The 25328-nt window shown below is 43.9% G+C and overlaps 1 protein-coding gene across 1 annotated transcript in view; it reads right to left on the reverse strand.

Annotated features, from left to right (window-relative positions):
• MAMDC2 (MAM domain containing 2) overlaps positions 1-25328 on the reverse strand; it is a 193678-nt gene that overhangs the window by 50396 nt on the left and 117954 nt on the right. Inside the window, exons 8-9 of the mRNA XM_066257113.1 lie at positions 19818-19961; positions 16338-16603 (exon numbers count right to left, since the gene is read on the reverse strand). Of these exons, the coding sequence (XP_066113210.1) occupies positions 16338-16603; positions 19818-19961 (410 nt within the window). The remainder of the gene's footprint in view (positions 1-16337; positions 16604-19817; positions 19962-25328) is intronic.

Consider the following 25328-nt stretch of genomic DNA (forward strand, 5'->3'; position numbering starts at 1 on the left):
GAAGGCGCACTTGAGATAGTCTTTGAGAGAAGGATTCAGGAAGATTCTCCTAGGCATAATGATTCCCGCAGCAGGAACAATGGGATAAACCTTTTGTGAGAGAACTAGGAGCAGCAGGCAGAGGTATGAAGACAAAGATTTGGGGAATGAGAAACTACATTGGAGCATAGACATTTTCCAAGAAGTTTGAAGACTACATCAATGGAATAGGGTAGCAGTTTAAATTGGTATAAAAGCTAAAGGAAGGTTTGTTGTTTATCTGTGTGACCGATACACATTGACAGTGTGCAAAGGACTAATAGAGAGTGAAGATTTACAAGAGAAGAAATACCTCATTTCCTCAAGTATAAGACGCTCCCATGTATAAGATGCACCTTAATTTTGGGGCCCGAAATTTGAAAAATAAAATATATTATGGAAGGAGAGGCAGGCCCCTTCTTCCTTGAGAAGGAAGAAACAAAAAGAATACAAGGGAAAGGAGCCAGCTGGGGTAACCGAGGAGTCAGCCAGTGATAAATTAACTATATCCCATAGTTACAGAACAGCAAGATCTGTATGTATTTATGACCAGTGATCTGGAAACCCCTTCCCCCTTGCTTACCCCACCAAAGCTTTCCCTCTCCTCTCCTTGAGTCCTGGGAAACTTTAAACAAAGAAATCACATGCCCATTGCTTAGATACTATAAAGGTATATAATCTGTAAGAAAATCAATTTAGGGGAGCCCATGTTTTGGAGCTACAAATCTCATGTGCTCTGCTGGCTTAATACATTCTCCTTCCTTTATTGATTATCTGAGTGTCTATCCTCCATCAGGTTGCTTCCTGCAACTGATTTTGATGCATTGGCTGGGAAGCAAGGAGGAGAGACATCACATTTGGCAGACTTCGGGTACCCCACTGGGGAGCCCCCAAACCGTCCTGTAGACGTGCCTGCTGAGTGTGCACCGGGAATTTCCCCATGTGGACACCTCACAGGGCAGAAAGGGAAATTCCTTTCTGCCAGTCCCAGCAAGATTCAGATAACAAAGGATCGGGAAAAGAGGTGTGTCTGAAGCATGGTAAGGGATACCGGGCAAGGGTAGCTAGCTGAGGTCCTGCCCTGCTGGGCAGAAGGGAGGCCTGAGCACCCTCCGGAAGGTCACTAATGGCCCTCCATAGGTTAGGAGTGGCAACTGTGCACTCTCCACTGGTTATGAGGAACAGGCCCCATGGGGTTAGGAGTGGTGACTTGTCACCCTCCACTGGTGTGAGGGAAGTGGTGTGAAAGAGAGTGAATGCGGAGGAATGAGATGGACACCGGGAGAGGGTTCTGACTCTCTCCCACAGGGCTGAAGCGAGTGTTGGGTCCTGAACCGCAGTTCCATAGGGCACCTCATATAGCTCAGAGGCAGAATTGCGTGCTGATGGTTTATATCAGCCTGCCATAAGCCAAGACTGCCCGCCATTCTCGCAACAGGAGTGGCTGGTGACGGACTGAAGCGAGTGGTGCCCCTCCAAGTTTCCCCTTCCCTATCCCCATTCCTTCTTGTGGTGTGACTGTTGTCTGTCATGGGAAGTTCACAGGGAAAACCTACTCCTTTAGCTATGATGGTCAAGAATTTTAAGAAAGGGTTCTCAGGGGGTTATGGGATTACTATGTCTCCAGGGAAATTGAGGACCTTGTGTGAGTTAGAGTGCCCCACTTTTGGGGTAGGGTGGCCATCAGAAGGAAGCTTGGATAAGTCTGTTGTACAGAAGGTATGGCAGGGAGTCACTAGAGATCCAGGCCACCCTGACCAGTTTCCCTACATAGACACTTGGCTTATAATAGTTACGCACTCACCTACTTGGCTTAGAGGTCAGGCTTCTACAGGATTGGTAGTTAAGGCAGAAAAGTGTTCCACTAGACCCAGAGAGCCACTGCATCAGCCAGCGCCAAAAATTTTAACCCCTAGCAAACCAGAAGAAGTAGAAACTCTGGCTCCTCCACCTTACGTACCAGTGAGGCTCTACCCATCCATACCTGACTCTCTGTCCACCATAGAGACTGTCACTGACTCAGGACCATCATCGCCAGATATATCAGGTCCCAGCATAAGCTCGCCTGAACCTGAGCAGGAGGTGACTCTGACTGCACCGCCAGAATCAGGCCCAGGCTCTCCCCCCTTAGCTGGAGGTCACGCTCAAACACAATGCCTGGTATGCATATGCCTCTGAGAGAAGTAAGAAACACAGTAATAAATGAGCAAAGGAATATAGTGGAGCGGCGAGTGCTGGTGTATCAACCTTTCACCACCAACAACCTCCTCAATTGGAAGCACCACACTCCCTTTTATACAGAAAAGCCTCAGGCCCTATTAGATCTCATGCAATCCATATTCCAGACCCACAACTATGTGGGCAGACTGCCATCAATTGCTCCTCACTCTGTTCAACACAGAGGAAAGACACTGGATAATGCAGGCGGCAACTAAACGGCTAGAGGAGAATGCTCCTGAGGAACACCAGAATCCCCAGGAATATGCAAGGCTCCAGATGCCAGGAGAGGATCCTAAGCGGGACCCGAATGAAGAGGAGGGCTTGAGACAGCTCAGGAGATATAGAGGCGCTCCTCCAAGGTCTACAGAGGGAGGCCAGAAGTCCACTAATATCAACATGGTGGCAGAGGCTTTACAAAGGAAGGATGGAAGTCTGGGTGACTTTTACAAGAGATTGTGTGAGACCTACAGAATCTATATCCCTTTTGACCCAGAGAGTCCAGAGAACCAAAGAATGGTTAATATGGCCTTTGTCAGCCAGAGTACAGGAGATGTAAAAAAGAAACTCCAGAAATTAGAAGGCTTTGTGGGAATGAAACACTCAGTGGTGACATAGCCAGTAGCGCCACTCTCCACCTATAGAATGGATATATAGGAGCTACAGGAACACAGACCAAACAGGCGTGCTGTCTGCGCGTAAATGTACGAGAGGAGGTCATGAAGTTATACATCAGTTTTATACATGCCTGACTGTGCAGTGCCCCTATTAGCATGCGATCTGCTGAGTAAGTTAAGGGCTACTATATCTTTTGCTGACAATGGCCAGCTGGACTTACAGGTGCCTAAGCCCAGGCTTGTTCTAACTCTAACCGTCCCCCCAGAAAGGAGGACAGGAGGATTTTTGCTGCCGTGTCTAGGAAGCCTCCAAGCCAAAAACTAATTCAAAATACCCTGGAGTCTGGGCTAAAGAACGCCCCCCTGGTGGGGGGAGGGGTGCTGGCTGGCAGTAAACCAAGTGCCAGTGCGGATAGAGTTAAAACCTGGGGCACTGCCTGTCAGCCAGAAACAATACCTGACTCCTAGGGAGACGTTGGAAGGGATCCAGGTGCATTTACAAAGACTCAGAGTACAAAATCATTATCCCATGCTGGTCACCCTGGAATACTCCTTTGTTCCCTGTCAGAAAACCAGGGACCAATGATTATCAGCCAGTACAGGATTTGAGGGTCATAAATGAGGCAGCAGTGACTCTGCACCCGACAGTAGCAAATCCTTATACTCTCCTAAGCTCCTCCCTGCTGAAGTCTCATGGTTCACTTGCTTGGACTTAAAAGATGCCTTCTTTAGTATAAGACTGGCTCTTGAAAGCAGGAAGCTGTTTGCCTTCCAACAGGAGGACCTGGCTACAGGGGCTAAGGTGCAGTATACCTGGATGAGGCTCCCACAGGGGTTCAAGAACTCCCCTACCATCTTTGGGGAAGCCCTCATTCGGGACCTCCAGAGATTTCCTGCACAGGACATCGGGTGTGTCCTCCTTCAGTATGTGGATGATCTGTTGCTAGGTCATGAGACTTTCCAAAGATGTGCTCGAGGAACAGACGGGATTCTACGAATGTATACAAGGTCTCAAAGAGGAAGGCCCAAATCTGCCAAAGGCAAGTGAAATACTTGGGATTTATTCTCCAACAGGGGGGAAGGGGGCTACGGGTACAACAGAAACAGGTTATTCAGAGCATCCCAACCCCCACCACAAGAAGACAAGTTACAGTTCCTGGGTGCAGTAGGATTCTGCCGTTTGTGGATCCCCAACTTTGCAGTATTGGCCAAACCCCTCTATGAAGTCACCAAGGGGGAGAAAAGAAGCCCATGGACTGGGCCAGAACATGACTATGCCTTTCAGACTCTTAAAAAGGAATTACAAGTTGCCCCAGCGCTAGGTCTTCCTAACCTAGCAAAACCTTTTGTGCTGTGTGTCTCAGAGAGGAGCAAGACAGCAGTGAGTATATTCACCCAGGATTAGGGGTCATGGCCTAGACCGGTAGCTTACCTCTCCAAGCACCTGGATGGGGTTGCAAAGGGTTGGCCATCATGCTTGAGAGCCCTAGAAGCCACTGCCATGCTGGTGCAAGAGGCAGACAAACTAACTTTAGGACAAGAAATGAAAGTATGGGTGCCACATGCAGTAGTGACTCTGATGAATGCCAAAGGACATTGCTGGCTCACTAATGCCCGCCTCACTAAGTACAAGAGCTTATTATGTGAAAACCCCAGACTATTAATAGAGGTGTGGCCCTGGCTGGTTGGCTCAGCGGTAGAGCGTCGGCCTAGCGTGCGGAGGATCTGGGTTCGATTCCCGACCAGGGCACACAGGAGAAGCGCCCATTTGCTTCTCCACCCCTCCGCCGCGCTTTCCTCTCTGTCTCTCTCTTCCCCTCCCGCAGCCAAGGCTCCATTGGAGCAAAGATGGCCCAGGCGCTGGGGATGGCTCTGTGGCCTCTGCCTCAGGCGCTAGAGTGGCTCTGGTCGCAACATGGCGACGCCCAGGATGGGTAGAGCATCACCCCCTGGTGGGCAGAGCGTCGCCCCATGGTGGGCGTGCCGGGTGGATCCCGGTCGGGCGCATGCGGGAGTCTGTCTGACTGTCTCTCCCTGTTTCCAGCTTCAGAAAAATGAAAAAAAAAAAAATAGAGGTGTGGACCACTTTAAATCCAGCAACATTGCTCCCAGTGAATGAGGGAAAGCTGCAACACAATTGCTTGGAAGTACCTGATGCAGTATACTCTAGCCAGCTGGACTTGCTGGATCAACCCCTGACGGAGCCCGACTGGGGGTTGTATGTAGATGGAAACAGCTCTGTCAACTCAAGGGGAGAAAGGCAGGCGGGGTATGCAGTAGTGACTCTAACAGAGACTATAGAGGTGCAACCTCTATCCTAAGGCACTTCTGCTCAGCAGGCAGAACTGATTGCCCTGACTCGAGCCTTAGAGCTCAGTGAAAGGAAAAGAATGAATATCTTTACAGATTCCCATTTTGCCTTTCTCACTCTCCAAGTACATGGGGCAATTTACAAAGACAGAGGACTCTTAACTGCTGGCAGCAAGAACATAAATATCCAGGAGGAATTCTCCAGCTGCTGGAAGCAGTCTAGAAGCCCAAACAAGAAGCATCCACTGCCAAGGACACCAGAAGGAGGAACGGTAGAAGCCCAGGGAAATGCCAGAGCAGATGCAGAGGCCAAGAGGGCTTCTACCCCGCCCTACCACAAGGGTGCTATAGCCCCTCTCATCCCGTGGGCCCCAGAACTTGCACCCAGATATTCTGAGGGAGAAAAAAGGTGGACAGAGAAAGAAGGGCCAAAGAATTAAAGAACGGCTGGATGCAACTGCCAGATGGTAGAATTGTTGGGCCCAGCAGTAGTCCAGGCTTTGCCTGCTGCCACCCACCTGGGACAAGAAAAGACAGAACAACTGCTAGAGAGATATTTCTATATCGCTCTCTTGTGAACCCTAGCCAAGAAAGTCAGCCTGCGCTGCTCAACCTGCTGTCAGAATAATGCAAAACAAGGACCTTCATTACCCTCCTGGTATTCAGTCCTATGGGGCAGCCCCCTTTGAGGATATATAAGTGGACTTCACCAAGATGCCCAAGAGTCAAGGTTACCAGTACCTGTGTTAGTGTTAGTGTGCACCTACTCAGGATGGGTGAAGCCTATCCCACTCGAACTGAAAGTGCTAGAGAAGTAACAAACACATTGCTCAGAGAAGTTAATTCCAAGGTTTGTACTGCCACTTTGGATAGGCTCCAACAATGGCCCAGCCTTTGTGGCTAACGTAGTTTAAGGAACAGCTAAAGCGTTGGACATCACCTAGAAGCTTCACACAGCATACAGACCTTAGAGCAGGGGTCCCCAAACTTTTTACACAGGGGGCCAGTTCACTGTACCTCAGACCATTGGAGGGCCGCCACATACAGTGCTGCTCTCACTGACCACCAATGAAAGAGGTGCCCCTTCCGGAAGTGCAGTGGGGGCCGGATAAATGGCCTCAGGGGGCCGCATGTGGCCCACGGGGCTGTAGTTTGGGGACGCCTGCCTTAGAGCTTGGGAAGGGTGGAATGCATGAATAGGACTCTGAAGTTAGGGCTTAGCAAATTATGTCAGGAAACAGGTCTTAAATGGGTACAACAAGCTTTGCCTCTAATATTGTTTAAGGTTCAGTGCACCCCCTCCAAGAGCACCGGGCATTCACCTTATGAGGCATTATACAATAGGCCTCTCCCAATATTATGTAGCTTACCAGGGACTCCCTGAGAACCAGGAGAAACAGAACTGCATAGGCAATTAGAAGCTTTAGGCAAAGTAGCCAGTACCATATCCAAGTAGGTGCTAGATAGGGCTCCAATCAGTTTGTTTGCCCCTGCCCATTTTTTTTCCCCAGGAGACCAGGTATGAGTCAAGGATTGGAATCCAGCTCCCCTATGACCCAGGTGGAAGGGACCCTACACCATGATCCTGACCACTCCCACTGCTGCCAAGGTAGAAGGCATACCCGCCTAGATTCACCATAGCCACCTGAAGCCTGCGGCCCCAGTGGAGACACCTGCATGGATCACAGAGACTAACCCTGCCAACCCTTGTAAGTTGACCCTGAGAAGGACAGCATGCCTTGCTCCAGCCACAAACCGAGAGCTGGCTGGTCCACATACCACCGAAGCCTGAGGAACCTCGCCATGGGGATCCTTATAATTGGACTCTGGAGAGGGAGGGGAACTAGGGCAGAAGACTTCCATGTCATCAAGGAAGGCCAAAAGGTCTCCACCGCCTTGCTTTTCTATAGCTTCTAGGAGTGTAAGGGAACTCAGAAAGGAACCTGTACCTATAATCAGACTCAATATTCAGAGTGTGACCCAGGGGATAACCAGCCCTATGTCTGTTATAATCCTACAAATCCTCCTCCTCCAACAATATTTGAAATAAAAATAGCAGCAGGAGGAGGGGGGAAATGAGTGGAAGAACCAACAAGAGCCCAGACCAAAGTTAAAGAAAACCCCAGACAAGTTACAGTGAGTATTGATGCATGTGCAGCCATAAGCCAGGCAACATGGGATGAAGGAAGGACCTGAAGGTCCCTTCGCTGGGAGAGAAGCTACAGGGTAGAAGAAAAGTATATATGCTCACAAAGTTTCACCAGTGAAACCAGCTGTGTATATTGGTCATGTGTCTTATGGGCAACCTGGGTAAAGGATAGTTCTAAAAGAGGGAAGTATAGCTGAGGAAAGGAACAGCTCTGTCAAATGTACTAGCCATCAGTGCAATCCCTTAGATCTAGTTATAACCAATCCTCTGGATCCTCACTAGAGGAAAAATGAGGTATTAGCCCTTAGCATGAATAGAGCTGGCTTAAATCCCTATGTTCAACTCATCATCTAAGGCCAGATACAGAACCACCCGGTTTGAGCCTTCCAAGTATTAATATATAAATCTTTTTATGAAGAATCAATTAGACCCCTACTACCGCTCCCACCAACAACTAAGAACTTGTTCCTCAGGATGGCTGAGGGAATAGCCCATTCCCTAAATGTCAGCTCCTGCTGTATATGTGGGGGAACTCTAACGGGACAGATGACCATGGGAACCTAAGGAACTAGTTCCCACAGATTCTAGGCCAAATGTAACGACCCCCGTACCTCTGAGGACAGCCAGTGGATTCTAAAACATACTAACATAGGGCAATACCCCTTAGCCAGAGGAGGAGGAGATCTGACTGAATCAGTTGGAGAACTGACTTGCCTTGGGCAATGGTATTATAATGTCACCTTCAAGCAGAGTGTGTGGTGGGGAAACCAGACAGAGAGAAATCTATTGGCCAGATTCCCCGAGCTAAATGGAGCCTGGCTGGACCCAGGTTGGGCTAAAGACTGGATAGCACCACGTGGACTTTGCTGGATCTGTGGAAATAGGGCTTATATCCATCTTCCCAAGAATTGGGAAGGAAGCTGTGTAATAGGTACCATAAAGCCCTCCTTTTTCTTCTTGCTTCTGGAAACAGGGGAACTGCTTGGCTACCCAGCTCCACAGCCCTTACAACGAGTAAAAGGAGAACTCCAGATAGGAGACTGAAAAAATGATAAGTGGTCCCCAGAGTGGATAATCCAATACTATGGACCCGTCACCTGGGCAGAGGGTGAATCTTGGGGGTATCACACCCCCATTTGTATGTTGAACTGGATTATTCAATTGCAGGCAGTTTTAGATAGTATTACCAATAAAACTGGGAGACCCCTAACCCTCCTTGCACATCAGCAAACTCAGATGAGAAATGTTATCTACCAAAACAGATTGGCACTAGATTATCTGCTAGCAGCAGAAGGAGAAATATGTGGGAAATTCAATCTCACTAATTGTTGCCTGCAGATAGATGATAACGGCCAGACAGTTGAGGACCTTGTTAAGAAGATGACAAAACTAGTACATGTGCCTGTACAAGTTTGGTACAGATAAAACCCTAATAGCGTTTTTGGAGGATGGTTCTCAGCCTTTGGTAGGTTTAAAAACTTAATAGGAGCAGTCTTACTACTCCTAGGAATTTGCTTAATAGGTCTGTGTTTGTTGCCATTATTAATGAATAGCAGAAGGAACATGATAGAGGCCACAGTACAGCAATGAACCACGGCCATATATATACTTTACCCACCACAATCAGGCCTTCCCCTTGGGATCAGATGAAGAATGTGAGACTCCAGTATAAAAGAAATTCTGAACTCTCAAAAGGGGGAATGTGAGAGGAGGGGCAGGCCCCCTCTTCCCTGAAAAGGAAGAAATGAAAAGAACACAAGGGAAAGGAGCCAGCTGGGGTAACCGAGTCAGCCAGTGATAAATTAACTATATCTCATAGTTACAATACAAAACCAGAACAGCAATATATGTATGTAACTACGGCCAGTGATCTGAAAACCCCTTTCCCCTTGCTTACCCCACCAAAACTTTCCCTCCCTTCTCCTTGAGTCCTGGGAAACCTCAAACAAAGAAATCACATGCACATTGCTTAGATACTGTAAAGGTATATAACCTGTAAAAAGAGCAACTTTGGGGAGCCTGTGTTTTGGAGCTACAAATTCCACATGCTCTGCCAGCTTAATAAGTTCTCCTTCCGCCCTGGTCAGTTGGCTCAGTGGTAGAGCATCAGCCTGGCATGCAGGAGTCCTGGGTTCGATTCCCAGCCAGGGCACACAGGAGAAGTGCCCATCTGCTTCTTCACCCCTCCCCCTCTCCTTCCTCTCTGTCTCTCTCTTCCCCTCCCACAGCCAAGGCTCCACTGGAGTGGAGTTGGCCTGGGTGCTGAGGATGGCTCCATGGCCTCTGCCTCAGGTGCTAGAATGGCTCTGGTTGCAACAGAGTGATGCCCCAGATGGGCAGAGCATCGCCCCCTGGTGGGCATGCCGGGTGGATCCCAGTCGGGCACATGCAGGAGTCTGTCTGCCTCCCTGTTTCCAGCTTCGGAAAAAAAAAAAAAATTCTCCTTCCTTTATTGATTGAATTATCTGAGTGTCCATCCTCTGTCAGGTGGTTTCCTGCAACAGTATTACATAAAGTTATTGAACTCAAGTTTTGTTCATCATAAAATCCCTACAACTCCTCATCACTGTCAAAACTCCCATCCATTAGCTTGTCCTCATCTGTGTCTGATGACGAATCACTGTCTTCAACAATGAGTGCAAAAACAAGCGTAAAAAAGCAGGGAAATGCAAGGGAAAAAATCTACAACCACTGTATAAGATGCACCCAGTTTTTAGACCCCAAATTTTTTGAAAAAGGGTGCGTCTTATACATGGGGAAATATGGTAATTTATGAAATAAAGTTCCAGAACAGGAAGGAGGGTGAGGTAAAATGTATGCATGGATGGGTTGGTTTTGTCAGATTCATCAGGTGACAAAGAGGAGTAAGTGAGGATACAGAGAGGAACAGAACTGAAGGGGCTTGTGCCGAATGCTTTCATACCTTTTGGAGATGAACCTATGAGGTCACATCCTAAGAATGAGGAAGGGACAATCACGGTGGAAACTTGTGAATGAAAATAGATCTGAACATCTGGGTGGGGAATGAGAAGGGAAGTCAACTAGAGATGAGGTAAATAAAAGGCTTTCCCAGCAGCATGCAGGGAACAGAAGGGATTCATTAATCTCCTTTTCTCCAGCTGTGCCGAGAAGGGGCAGGGTAGAAGATGAAAGGAGCTACCCAAAATTCCCAGGGTTAAGAGGACTAAGGTGGAAGAAGCCAGAGGACCTGGGGGTGGGGAGAATGTGATGTAGAAGTGAGAGCATTGTTGGCCACAAACACAGAATGAAAGCTGAAAAAGCTGTGTTGTGCGCAGGGAAGGGAAAGGATCAGGAAAATTGAGAAGAGGGCTTGTAAAGCCAGTATCCACGGCCACCATCACAGCTGCCCGGCCCATGCAGGTTCGCATTAGATTCAGACAGATGGTAATGAAACAATGGAGCCAAAAACTGGTGAGCCATCATCTTTAACACTAGCTTGCATCCGGTGGGCAAGTAAAAACACACAGTGGGAAAACACTTCCCTTTCCATTCAGGGCTCCCAAAGCCACTGACTTATCGGAGTTTCCTAGAATCAAAGGTATCAACCTCACCAGCCTTATTCACCTCTGTTCCCCATCTCCTTCTCTCTGCACAAACTGGCTTCTCCTTCAGCATTCCACCATCTTGGCTACTTCTCTTCTCCTCCATGTGGCCTTTCTCTGCTCTCCTCTCTAATGCTAATCTCAGGAACCAAGAGAGAGCAAGCTCCCGGTCTGCCCCATTTTATAGAGTAGAAATCAAAACCTTTAATCCAATATACAAATAAGAAAGTCTCTGATACAAAGTCACTTATCTGAGGCATAATGGGATTTCTCATGAGAGTGCACCACCCCACATCATGCAATCAATCAAGGGTGTGGGGAAAAGCTTAGTCTTAAAACTAAGCCTTAGGCTGTAACAACCCAGCCTGCTTACAGCCTGCCCCCCACACCCAATACAAACTATAAGTGAGCAAACATATATATCATATTTACAAACTTATTTGACCAACATGGCTGGTAAAATCTCACATCAGTCTTCTAGTATAGAAAAATGGCACGATGTAAGGATGAGAGGCTTGAATAGTTTTCATTTTAGCAAATATAATCACAAAAAGTCCCGAACCAGACGTGGCCTGCACGTGTCTCTGTGTGTCTTTTTAGCCATGCCAGCAGCATATTCTCACTTTTAAGAGTTCACACTGAAATTTCTTACAAAAGAAATTGCTCAAGTGCTGGGCTATAAGGAATTATGGCTTCTATGACCCAAAGGCAGAAGCATTTACTCTTCCTTTGATGGATTTATGTTATTCTTCTTTGGCATCAACACATCATTTTTGACAGTTAATTCTCTTTCTTATTTATTGAGTACCCATTCTGTTCCAGAAATTGTGCTTGCATTAAAAATAAAAAAAAATGCATAAGAGATGGATATCTGTTTTCCAGTACCTTACAGTCTGATTAATGTGGGCAGACAGGCAAACAGATAACTTCAATATAATGCATTAAATGCAATGATAGCATGATGCTAGAAGGGGCCACAGAAGACAAGGGTTCTGTGTCAGGTACTGTGAGGGAACTGCCACCTTAAATAGGATTCTTTAATGTAGCACTTAACCAGAGTTTCTAATGTGTTACTCTGCATTGTAAATCTTCACGTGTGTATGTGGAAGAATAGAGATGTAGTATGTGAAACTCCCCCAACTCATTCAACTACAGAACCCATTTCCAATGGAACAACTCAAGAAATTTGTACCCCCCCAGGTCACATCCTGAGAAGTTCTGATATAAGGTTCTTGCCTAGTGAAAAAAAAAAAGTATTTAAATTTTTTCAGATTGGCCAGGTGGGAGTTTTCTCCAAATCCATAAATGACTGGTTTATTGAGTTTTTCTAATCCTGAGACTGAGTAAAGACCTAGAATTAGGAGAGTTTACCATGAACATTGTAACATCTGCTGAGCTGATCATGAACCCGAAGCGAGTGCAACAGAATGCATGCCTGCTCGTTCGCTCATTATGGTCCATTTAACATCTTTTCCAAAAGAAATATTAAATGAACACAATATCGAGTTCCTCTCAGTGCTTCTAGTTCGCAGACCACTTAAAGATCTTTGTTGAAGAGAAAACTAGCTTCGGGCCAGGAGATATGGCAGGACCTAATATATGTGTTACAGTGACCAAGCATACTGTTAAACTAAGGATGTAAACACATGAAGGCTAGTGTTTGCGCCCCATCATTATGGAATTTCTGACAATGACTCTCTAGTCTCTCCTGACATTTGGCTTTTAAGAAAAGCATTCTGGAGGGAATTGTTGCCTCTCCTCATTATCCTCTCTGGGGTTCTGAAGTCTCAAGGTAACTCTTATTTACCTGCTCTCTATTTAGTAACAGGCCAGAGAAAAACAGATCAGGAGAAACATTCCACGATTCCTGCCTTTTCAAAATATTTCTAAATTATTAAAAAAAATTATTCTGGGCTGCTGATGCTTGTGTAAAAGAAGCCACTTCATTAAGAAAACCTAGTGTTATTAAAATAAAGATTTAACTCTGACTTGACCTTTAGTTTATAGAAAACTTCACAACAAAAATCAAGGTGCAGAAATATCCATGTACTAAGGAGATGTTGCTTATAAAACCTTATGAGGATCAGGACCTAGGAAAAAATTCTTTCTCATCTCTCTGTCATTCTCTCTCTCAATTTCCAGCTACATTTAATAAGTGCTAACTATGGTGTCAGGTATATGCTAAGGGCTTTACCTGATGTATCTCATTTGATCTTCACCTTAATCCTTTGAGGTGAGTATTGCTGGTTACCTATTTTACATATGAAGAAAAGGGAGGCTCAGGAAGGTTACATAACTAGCCCAAACTCTTAGGCATAAGTGGCATAGAACAGACAGCCCAACCCTTATGCATTATGCTATATTTCCTTCTACCCCACAGTTTTCCCTTGTCTGCATTAAATCACCTTGAATTTTGACCCCTCCTAGGAGCCAAAGTTATTTCTAAAACAGATCTAATCGTCATTAGTAATAAAGTCCTGGAAATTTTTAGGCATCTTGAATTAGGGCTGGGCTCCCACATTCTCATCTGATCCTATACTTTCCATGTTAGTCAGAAGAGGTCTGGGAGGCATAAAGGCATAACATAGAAAGCATAGCACAGGAAGCACCTTTTTGACCTGGATTTACCTCTCAGCTTTGCCACTTAATAGCTGTGTGCTGTTAAACAGTGTCTTTAACTTTCTGCCCAAGCTTTCCTTATCTGTTAAATGGGGCTATAAGGCTTTCCTTCCTAGGGTATAATAGCATCAAATGAATGGTGCCTGGCACAGGGACAGCATGCAATAAAAGGTACTGTTGTTGTCGGTAGGTATGACAACATCACACAGAATCCATCATACAATGACTTGGCTAGAATGTTCTCAGGACAATGACCCAAAGTAGGAGATGTTCCTGGAATTAATTATGCAGTGCAGTTCAAACAGAGAGAGGAGGAGGTGGGCTGGAGAGGGGACTGAGGTCAGAGCAATCGGAAGCCTGGTGGTTTCTATAGGCGAGGGCTTCATGAGAACTCTGCTGCCTAGGGAACCCAGATTGGAGCCGGCCAAGAGTGGATTGCAAGAGGGATGGGCTTTAAATTTCAACTTTGAGAATCAAATTATAGACCAATGGTTCTCATGCAAGGATGGTATGGCACCTCTGGGCCATTAGAAAATGCATGAAAGTAATTTGGGTTGCTGCAATAATAGCAGATGTTAAAAACCCAGGTAGGTGAGGAATGCCCACTCCCCCCACAAAGCCCATCTTCCAAATGCCAAGGGGGCTAACATTGGGAAATCTAGCCATTGGCAAGGCCGGAGGCTTCACTGTAGAAATATAAATTTATAAGCTATGATAATTCAAAAGCATTATAGAGACAAGAGACTTTAAGAAATGGAAGGGGCCAAAGAGGTGAAGGGAAATGTAGGGTGAAAATTTATTTATCTTACATAGTGGGTGTTAAGAGACACTAATGTTTATAGGTCCAAAAATAGATGGTTAAGTGGATTAAAGTTATAAAGGGAATCAATAGGAAAATAAAAAGTAAAAATATAACTAAAAATTGTGAGGAGGAGAGAGAAAAGGAGAAGAAATGGTATAAATAAGCTACATTCTTTATCTTTCAAAGCAGGGAGTCAGCAAATACTGTTAAGATTAATAAATCAGCAAATGGAGGTAGAAACACAATATTTATAATTATAGAGGAAGTAATCAGAAAACAAGGCAGAAAACTATTAGAGAAAGAAGTGGAATTGAATGAAGTTTGAGTCCAAGGGTAGGGAGTGGTAAGGGAAAGTCTGACTTTTCATTATATCCTTTCTCTGAAGTATTCTTTGTATGTTGTTTCTACCTGTGTACGTTAATGTCAGTGAACTTTATTTAGTTTCTTATCTTACATAAAGCATGCCTCTATGGTGGACGTCAAAAGGTCTCTCACTCCCTGAGGAGCTGTTTCTCTTTAGCAGGGACCTATGGAAACTACAGGCCACCTTCAGGACATGTGTCCAGAGTTTTGTAGTGTACTATCTTATCATAGGCATTGGGGAGTTCCTTCCGAGACTAGAGACTACGAGACCTTCCCACCCCCCACTGGGCCTCCATACATTTTTCCTTAAGTGACTGGGGAAAAAGTGTGCCATTGCTGGAAAGGATGGACGTCAGGCTAAGAAGAAAATGAGACATTATCTGAGGGGCTCGTATTTGCTGGAGGGCTCGCTCCCATTCCACGGTAGTCAGATAAGAGCACGGTCTCACTCTAAAGAAGCGGAAAGATTCCTGAACAACCCATGTATTTGTGAATAGAGAATATGGGGGAAGTGTGGTGTGGGGTGGGTGGGGGCAGGATTTAGAATCCAACAGGGTCTGAACCTTAGCCGTCCAAATACGAGTACAGCGAGGCCTCTATTTGTCACTATTTTTTATATGTACAATTGGTAGAACCACTTCTCCATACTGTCTTTCTGTGAGATAGTAAGATCATATGTTGTTAGTGGCTTACACATCTGTATCTGAATATTCTTTCATCTCTGATCTCCTTAAGGGTGAATTGGAGCCTCATTCATCTTTACATACCCCACACCGAGCATATATCTAATAAATGCTGGTTGACTAAAGGATTAAATAAACAAATAGATGGATAGATGAATAGATGAATAGATGAATGGATGAATGAATGAATGAATAAATGAATGAATAAAAGTCAAATGAATGCATGAAATGCTTTTTATAACTGCTTTTAAAAACATTAGCAAAACAGCCTGACTAGGTAGTGGCACAGTGGATAGAATATTGACTTAGAATGCTGAGAACCCAGGTTCGAAACCCCAAGGTCATTGGCTTGAGCGTAGGCTCACCAGCTTGAGCATGAAGTCACAGACATGACCCCATGATCACTGGCTTGAGCCCAAGATCGCTGGCTTGAGCCAGGGGTCACTGGCTCAGCTGGAGCCCCCATCCTCCCATCAAGGCACAGATGAGAAAGCAATCAATGATCAACTAGACTGCTGCAACCATGAGTTGATACTTCTCTCTCCCTTCCTGTCTGTCATCCCCACCCCCCAAATTAGCTTAACGAAGGATGGAGTACAACAAAAATTCTCTTAATTTATGGTGCATCCCTGATAATGTTAATCTGGTGCAAGTCTGCTCATGTTTGTGTATGTGTGTGAACTGTGGCTTCAAACTTAAGTTTAGCTGTTAAACATATCCTCTGTCTTTCAATTATTCTCAGGAAGTCTAAGAAATAAACAAGCCAACTCCCTAGGTGGCCATGATTTTGAGACATAGAAAACCGGAAAGAACTGAAGGAAATAATTGTGTATGACAATTAAATTGTGTATAATTTAAATTAAGCGTGTGGGTTTGAAACTGTCAGCTTCAACAGAAGAAAAATAAGACATCACCAGTTGAAAATAATTAAACAGAAATTCAATAATCCAATCCAGCAACCACAAATGAACAAAGAATTGTGCTGATTCCACTTACCTTGGTAGGCATGGGCTTCTTAAAAGCTATTTCCGCTTGCATCCAAACACCCCTTGGGGACTCCAGCACAGACCAGATCTTCTCTTGAACCACATGGTTCTCTTCAAAGATATAAACTGCTAGGGTGTCACTCATTTTTAAAAACCCATAGATGGCGTAATAAAAACGTAGACAATACTGCACGTTTCCTGGCAGGGAGGGACCATAAAGCCTTCCAATGTAGCCAGGCTGAGATGTAAACTTTGTGTTGGCCAGTAAGAAATACCCTGTGAATAGGACAAAGCAGTGAGTGTATCAGTAATGAAAGTTTAAATAATCTAGCCTAGATTATCAAGTGGGAAAAATGGGTTAAAGAACTGTAATTTGTCAAAAGACTATTTCCACAAGCTTTAAATGATCAAACATTTTCTAATATCTGTGGCTTAATAATAGAGTATACTTATACTACATTGCCAATAAACCTCCTCTAATTATTTTTTTGCAAGAGAGAGTGAGAGAGACAGAGAGAGAAAGGAAAGGAGAGAGATGAGGAGCATTAATTTGTAGCTGCGGCACATTAGTGCCTTGACTCATATGTGCCTTGACTGGGGAGCTCCAGCTGAGCCAGTGACCCCTTGCTCAAGACAGCAACCTTGAGTTCAAGCCAGTGACCTTGGGCTTCAAGCCAATGACCTTTGGGCTCAAGCTAGCGACCATGGGGTCAGGTCTATGATTCCATGTTCAAGCCAGTGACCCTGTGCTCAAGTTGGTAACCCTGCACTCAAGCCAGTGACCTCAGGGTTTTAAACTGGGGACCTCAGCATCCCAGGTCAATGCTCCATTCACTGTGCCACTATCAGTCAGGCTAACCGTCTCCAATTCTAAGTAAACTTCATAAACAAGTATAGATTTCCAACTTTATAAGCCCAGATTCTGGTCATCAATTAGAATGTTTCATTTTCACGACCATGTGCCCAGTAGTGAATCATAATGACCACAAAGTTCATCGCAGATTTTTCCTTCTCCCTGCAGTGACCAGTGGAGATGGAGAGACTCCAGGTTGGGCTGGTATTCCTGTGGAGAGGGTGGATTTATGCATCTGGGCAGAGCCTACCACTCTCTCATCATATGTTAAACCTGCCTCTCAAGAGCAGGTTTTAATCAGATAGACCTTCCTAGGTGCTGAAAAGCTGTGTTCTTCCCTTATTCCTTCTAAATAACATAAAGAAAAGTAAAATGAAGAACTTCCCTCCCACCTGTTCCACCACCCCCACAGTTCATGTAAAACAGGTCTATGTATCTTTGAAAGCCTGGGCATAAAAGAAAAAAATATAGGAAGTTCTCACTTAAAGTCATCGATAGATTCTGTGACTTAAGCAAAATGACATGCAATGAAACCAGTTTTACTATAGACTAACTGATGTAAACAAGAGTTAAGTTCCAATGGCATCTCATCAATGTTATAACAAAATGTATTGAATGACATGATGTTATTTGGGGACCTGCTGTACTCTACATCTTTTCTCTTCTTTTTCTGCTCCTCCCCCTTTAAATTTTTTTGGGTGCCTCAGTTTTTGCTATACAAGTTTAGTTTTACTCAATTATTTAACTCATTTGGCAGATAGTTCTATGGTTATTTCACAGGAGCGGTATTATGAACTGAATCGTATATGTATATGTTGAAACCCCAACCCTCAATGTGACTGTATTTGGGGATAGGAGCTTTGAGGAGGTAATTAAGGTTAAGTGAGGTTATGAGGGTGGGGTCCTCATCCTATGGGACTGATGTCAAAGAGAGGGAGAGAGATCTTTCTCCACGTGCACTCAGAGGAAAGGTCATGTGAGGACAAGCTGGGAAATGCAATCTACAAGCCAGGAAGGGAGGTCTCACAAGAAACCAACCCTGACAGCACCTTGATCTTAGAATTCTATGCTGTAGAACTGTGAGAGAATAAATTTCTGTTGTTTAATTCACCCAGTCTGTGGCAATTTGTTATGGCAGCCCTAGCAAATACATGTAACCACACAATAGCCAGCAATCTTTTTGAAATCTAAATATGGTCATTCTCATCTCTACTTAACACCTTTCAATGGTTTCTCATTTCCTTTATAATAAATTCCCAAATGCTTACTCTGGCCGCTACACCCACGATGTACCTCCCTCTCTAACTTCATTTTCCTCCATTCTTCTCCCCTTAGAGCAGCCCCACTAACCTTCCAATTCCCTGGAGTGTCCAGCTCTTTCCAAACTCGATGTCTCCACACACGCCATTCCCTCTGCCTGGAGGTTTCCACTCTCCTCGCTCATACCCACTTCCCTTAGAAGGGGATTCCCTGAATCCCAACCAAGATTAGGCTCTTTCTTCTGTTTTCTCTCAGAGCTCACTCTTCATTTATTTTGTTGCACTTGCACAGGTTGTAATTACGAGTTTATATTTGTGTATACACTTGTCTAACATTTCTCCTGTTCATTAAAATGATTGTCAGCTAGAGAGCATAAGTTTTATACCTGCTTTTTCACTCCTGTAGCCCCCAAGAGTTAGTCTGGCCAGGACCAGAATAAGTTTTTGTGGGGGCCAGTGTTTCTACAAGTTAAGCAACTTCTAAGGAAAGAATACAAAATTACAAGTATAACATTGCAAAGGCCTCTTTCAAAGCTTTTCCTATAGCCCTTGAGGGACACTGAAACCTAAGCTTCAGGAGCTTTCTGATAATTTCACCCCAGTGTCCAGTGTATAAGTAACTGTCAAGTAAATAAATGAGACACTAACCCCTTGAGAACCAGCTCTTTCCTCCAGTTTCTATGGGAATGAGCCGTTAAAGCGATATGTAATCCTTATTCAGGGAGCTCCAACTGGTTTCTAAGAGTGCCTTGTAGATATATCCATCAAGTGCCCACCCAACACTTCTAATAGCTTTCTCCCCACTCTATATTTTCTTATAGCAGCAAAATACCCATATCATAAAATTTACCATTTCAATCATTTTCAAGTGTGCAATCCAGTGGCATCTAGGACATTCATTATGCTATACAACCACCACCACTTTTAGTCCCAGAACATTTCCATCACCCCCAAAGAAAATTCTATCCCTATTAAGGAGAACTCCCCATTCCCTCATCTTAGCCCATGGCAACCACTAACCTTTTTATCTATAATTTGCCTATTCTGAATGTTTCATATAATTGGATTCTAATAGCTTTTCAAAGGTATTTCTCCATTTAAAGTGAAGAGCAAGATAATTTCCAAAGGTTTGGCTTCTAATCACCTGGCAAATATTTTTGCTAGCCCAGCAACTTGAATTCCAGTTTTTAAAAAATAGTTTAAAGATTACCAATTGTTCTTGCTTCTTCACAGCTGCCTTTTTTTTTTTTTTTTAAGTTGGCATCTTCATAGGCATGGAATAGAACGGAGAATGTAGTGTGAAACTACTAGCCTTTTCCCACCTCTCTCCCTTTTCCCCCTCCCCAAAAGTCCCCGTATGGACAGATCCCAGGTTTACCTAAGCCTGAAGTGTGGTCGCCGGCCCGATACATGTTTGGTTTTACTTTCACTCGAGTCCAGCCCGGACCGTCTTTATCTTGGTAATAGTTGCAGAGATCTTCCTCAAAATTGCAGCTTGCTTCTGAGGCCTTGAAAGAAAGTGCTAAGCACAGGAGAACCAGGGTTAAAGCAAGCCAAGCCAGAGGCGCGCGAAGGACTGCATCAACTGACTGACAAATATGTACATGTCTGCGCCAGGGGAGACCGGAGAAGTACACACAACATAGTTTTACCCTACTGGCATGCTGACAGGTTAGCATCAAACCAACACGTCAGTATAACAGGAAAATTGTTCTTTTCCTCCCTAAAGGGATGGAAGGAAGAGGCTCTTTTCACATTCTATACAAAAATAAAGAAGTGCCGGACTTCAAAAGAAATTTCTTTTCATGCAGTAAAGACTGAAAGCATTTAATCACATACTTCTCCACAATTAAAAATTTATTTGTACAAAATTAAGAAGAAAGAAAAAGAAAAGGTAGGGGTTTTAGGAGATTCTTGATTTCATGTTAAGACGTATTTTAGAAATAATATTTTCCAGAAATAATTTTTCTTTGTTGATCAATCTCTGTGTCAGAAGCACAGCCACCCTCTGTTTATAACTGACATTCATAGTAGGAGCTGATCTGCCGGAAGAAAATCATGACAATACAAACCATGGTATTCAAAGAGATATACCAATTCTGTCATCCATACTGCTATCGTTGGCTTGAAATATCACCTCGTCCAAGATTGCCTGAAGGGAATGGAATATAAAATATTTCTCCTCTCTTAAGAATAATTTGGTTCCAGCAACAAGTGATTACAAACCTCACTGTTCCGATTGGCCTCAGAGCCCAGAGAGGCTGGAACCAAAGCTTGGAATACATTCAATGTAGTCCAGTGGGATCCTGCTTGGCATGCTGACATCCACTGGTCTAATCTTTCAGGGCAAGAGAAAGGGGGCACTGTTTTGAATACCTGGAAAACTATCCCTAGAGGAACATTTGAGCTCTACGAGCAGTGAGCTGATGAAAGAGGGAGCTGTTTAGGGACAAAGACTCAGTATACTCTCTCACTTCAACAATTTTCAAAGCAAGAAAACATTCAAGTGGGCTGAGAAGCTGGCCCAGATTAAGGGAACAAAAGAGGCATGACAATCAAATGCTACAGGGATCCAAGATTCAACCTTGGCCCAGGGAAACCAACAGCTATAAATGACATTATTGCTACTGGCAAATTAGTATGCGGGCTATAGTTTAGTAGTTGATAATATTCTATCAGTGTTAAATGTCCTGAACTTAATAATTATAGAGCATGTTTGGTTTTAGAAAACATGCTGAAGTATACAGAGGTAAAGGGGCATGATGTCCACAACCTACTCTTAAATGTTCGATCCAGCAAATGGGGCCAAATGTTAACAATTAGTATATCTGAGTGAAGAGTATATGGGAGTTCTTGATAATATACTTGCAAATTTTGTACGACTTTGAAATGATACAAAAATAGAGTTCTAAAAACAGTGAATTAGAAAAAGAAAGTGACTGACATTATAAAGAGAAGAACAGGAAGACGTTGTTCCTATATAACAAACCTGACTGCTTCTCAGACGCTGCAGCCTAGCAAGTATACAGAAAGAGCACCCAGATGAGCCAGACAGGGGAACAGGAAGTGAAGAGAACCCCCAGCTCTGAGGCTGGTGACGCGCCCCACACTGCTCGGCCTGACTCTGTCAGCATCAGCGGGCATCTTAAAGCCAGAAGGACAGTCTTTCAAAAATGAAAGTGATGTCATACAAACAATGATCCTCTGATGTCCCCCCCCCATGGAGATCTGATACCAAGGGACACCCCATGATGTTGTCCAGTCTTAGTCATCCCTCTGCCACTTATTAATGCAAAATCAGATGGACTTTTAAAATCGACAGGTGGCTGTCTAGCTCAGAAAATGGTGTGGCATTCCTCAAAGCTGTGCTCAATGAGAACGGCAGATCAGTGAAATTATTCATCAGGAATATATAGCAAAGAATACACCCCTGAGAGGCCACAAGAGAACCATAACCAATTTATTAGCTATGGAGGAGACAGCAGGAGGTGGTATTTGAACTTGAAAGTAAGCAAGAATCTGTTTTCTCCATGGTGATAAAGTGAGTCATACAGAAAAGATTTTTTCTGAGGATGAGATTATATTCTTCTGCTAAATAGCTAGTCCTAGAAATGGATTTGTCCAGGACCCTGAGGTCTGATAAAAAGAAAGTTTCAAAAGCATAATTCAGAGTCTAAATCTTTTTCACTTAGAATGCTTTTCTGACCATGACATAGTTTCTAATTCCTGAAGATGGGGCCAGAGGGCCTGTTTGTGGCCTAACAGGAGCTCTGAGATCTAAAGTGTGGGGGAAAAGCCTTTGCTTCAGGCTTGTTTTAGAAGCACTTCTCAAGTGGAGATCACAACTGAGCTACTGGGGAGTGTTAATGATGTATTTGAAGTATAAGGAAGAAATCAGGCAGTTGGAAGCCACTGAGCAGTAGAGCAGTAGCTGATCAGAAAACAAAGCCCGTCAGCAAGGTACCCATAAGCATTATAACGTAAGATTTACATTATAATCTTTTCCTTTCTGACATCTGCACTTTTTAGAAATGAGAGGCTCTGAAGATAATCTAATCAGATGGAGGGTTTGGCAGTTTGAGAAGAATCATGGCAGCGTTTCTCAGTTTTTACTCTGCTCCTTGGAGTTCATGGAGATGGACTCAGTATCAGGCCTAGAGATCTAAAAGGCTCATCAGTCTGTGTGCTAGAAGGGTTTGGGGTACCATGTGCTCTTTAAACTGCTGAATTTGCATAATAGTTTTATTTTAGCGTGAGCCATGCTGAAAGCAGGCTAAAACAGTTCAAAGCTGACTTGGGAATAAGAGTGGGTAGGACCTGGTACCAGACCAAGGAATCATGATACAGGAGAGGCAGGGCCAGTGACCAGGCTGGGGAGATGCTTGAGGGCCTCTGAGCTAAGGAAGGCTTTGGCAACTTCAGCTATAATCAATGCAACAATTGGAGCCAGGTTTCCAACTGAACAAGAGGTCTTGGTAGAGTGTTGTTACTGATGAATAACAAGATTGGTCAAGATTGGGATTTCAGATCAGGTAGACATTGTTTGAGAGTATATCCATGAGTGTCAGGCTCCTCCCAGTCCCTGGCCTGGGTATAGGTGGACCCAACCTCAGAGAAAAGGTTGGGCCTACATGGGACCGAGCAGTGATGCTTTTAGTTTGGGGTGTTAAGCATTAAGGCAGGATTCCTAGAAGTGAATGGAATCAACTGTTAGGCATTAAAGGACTTACAACCTAAAAGGAGAGTTTATTTCTATGATCTACACTCTAGATAAGTGGTTTTCAACTGCCGGTCAACAAAAGAGTTCACCACCCTGATGTTGTATGAAGATTATAGACCCAATGATTATAGACTCTGTAATCTTCATACAACATCAGGGTGGTTGACTCTTTTGTGGACTGGCACAAACTTGCTGGTGGACCAGCAGTTGAAACCACTGCTCTAGATCTAATGGTGGAAGGGAGGGAGTTTGTGGGAAGAAAAGGCTTGGAAAGAGAAGTACTAGAAATCAAAGTGGGGTGAGCAGATAGGTCTCACTGTCCTCTGAGCATCCTGGAAAAATACTCGGGGAGCAACACAATATTGGTGTTTAATCCCTGTGACTCTGTAGTGGGTCTCAGGTAGGGGATTAAATCTAAACCCAATCACATGGTAGGAATGAGATGCTTCATGTGTTGAAATAATTCCTGTTTTGGCCTACTAGGGAGGTGAGGGAAGATGCTAGATCCAGCTGGGAAAAGCAGAGACAAGAAGTCTGGAGCTATCAAGATAAAGAAAAATGTTAGCACCTCTTATGAAACAGAAGGCCATAAACTATTTGTGAAATGTAAGATGAAGTATGAAAATCAAAGGGCTCAGTTTCTAAGACTTAGAATCTGGTTCACAGCAGCTTAATAAAAGGCACAGAGCAGGCTCCAGCTTCCACATTCAAGGCAGTGCTCTTTGATGGTTCTATTTAATTTCAATCTGAGCCCCTGCTCTCCAGGGAATGGAAGGGAGCATTTTAAAAATTAAGTAAGTAATATTAAGTTTCATGACCAAGCATTTTCTCTGTGCCACAGTCTGCTAAGGCCTTCATAGGCATTAACTCATATATCTTCCCAACAATGCTATGGAACAAATTCTTCCATCCTTGTCCTATAAATGTGGAAAGAGTTGCAGAGAGGTTAATTAACAAGATCAAGGTCATACAGCTTATAATTGGCAGAGTAGAGATGTCAATCCAAAGCCCTGGTTCTCAAGCATAATACTTTCAACATGTATTAAACCACTTTAAAGCAAAATTGGTGTGGTGGGAAGTTCTAAATACCAATTTGGAGTCTTGGTTGCCCTAACTATATAAAAATGTGAATCTCTGGTGATCCTTGTGGAGGTAGGTCTTTATGTGGGCTGGATCTTACAGAATAAGGGGCCACTAACCTTTTTAGTAAATGGTCCTTATTTTGCTAGAATCTTTATTTTCCTTTCCCCTGTCAGTAGGAAAACACACACATATTATGTATATATTTTAAAAGGTAGAATATTTCTAAACATTACTTCTTATTTTTTTTATTTTATTTTATTTTTTTAGGTGAAAGGAGGGGAGATAGTGAGGCAGACTGCTACATGTGCCCTGACTGGGATCCACCCAGCAACCCCTGTCTAGGGCCAATGCTTAAGTATGGAGCTATTTTTAGCACCTGAGGCTTACTGCTCAGATCAACCAAACTATCCTCAGTGCTTGGGGCCATGCTCAAACCAATCAAGCTACTGCTTGTAGGAGAGGAAGAGGGAGAGTAGAGGGAGAAGGAGGGAGGGAGAAGCAGATGGTTGCCTCTCCTGTGTGCCCTGAACAAGAATTGAACCCAAGATGTCATATACCGGGCTGATGCTCTATCCACTGAACAACTGTCCAGGGCCCCAAACATTACTTCTAAGGTGGCTCATTAGATTCTAGGACCTCCCAGCTGCCTCTTCACCCCACCCTCTACTCAGTACCGATATAGAATAAATACCTCTTCTCACACGTGTCACTTGGAAATATAAACATTCAATGTAAATGCCTAGTGACAAAGAAAAACTTCCTAAAAATAATGATAAAGAGGTTTTAAACCTGTAATGAGAAATACATATATGACTTATATTAGTCTGACTAGCCATAGAATAGAATTAAAATAAGAATATATTAATAAGCTTATAAAAGAATTTTTATATAGCTACTCATGTTAATATTAGTAAATATTAAATCCAGTTTGTTACTCTGACTGTAACTATGATTTAATATTACTAATTTAGTAGTCAAAGTTATGTATTCTGTAAGAAATCAAAAGTATTCAATATATAATCAACCCTTTGCTTCCACCTCTGGCCAAGTTTCATTACAACTGAATGGCATGTCCCCCTCCAGCTG

Source organism: Saccopteryx bilineata, chromosome 2, assembly GCF_036850765.1.
Source record: "Saccopteryx bilineata isolate mSacBil1 chromosome 2, mSacBil1_pri_phased_curated, whole genome shotgun sequence".
Classification (NCBI taxonomy): domain Eukaryota; kingdom Metazoa; phylum Chordata; class Mammalia; order Chiroptera; family Emballonuridae; genus Saccopteryx; species Saccopteryx bilineata.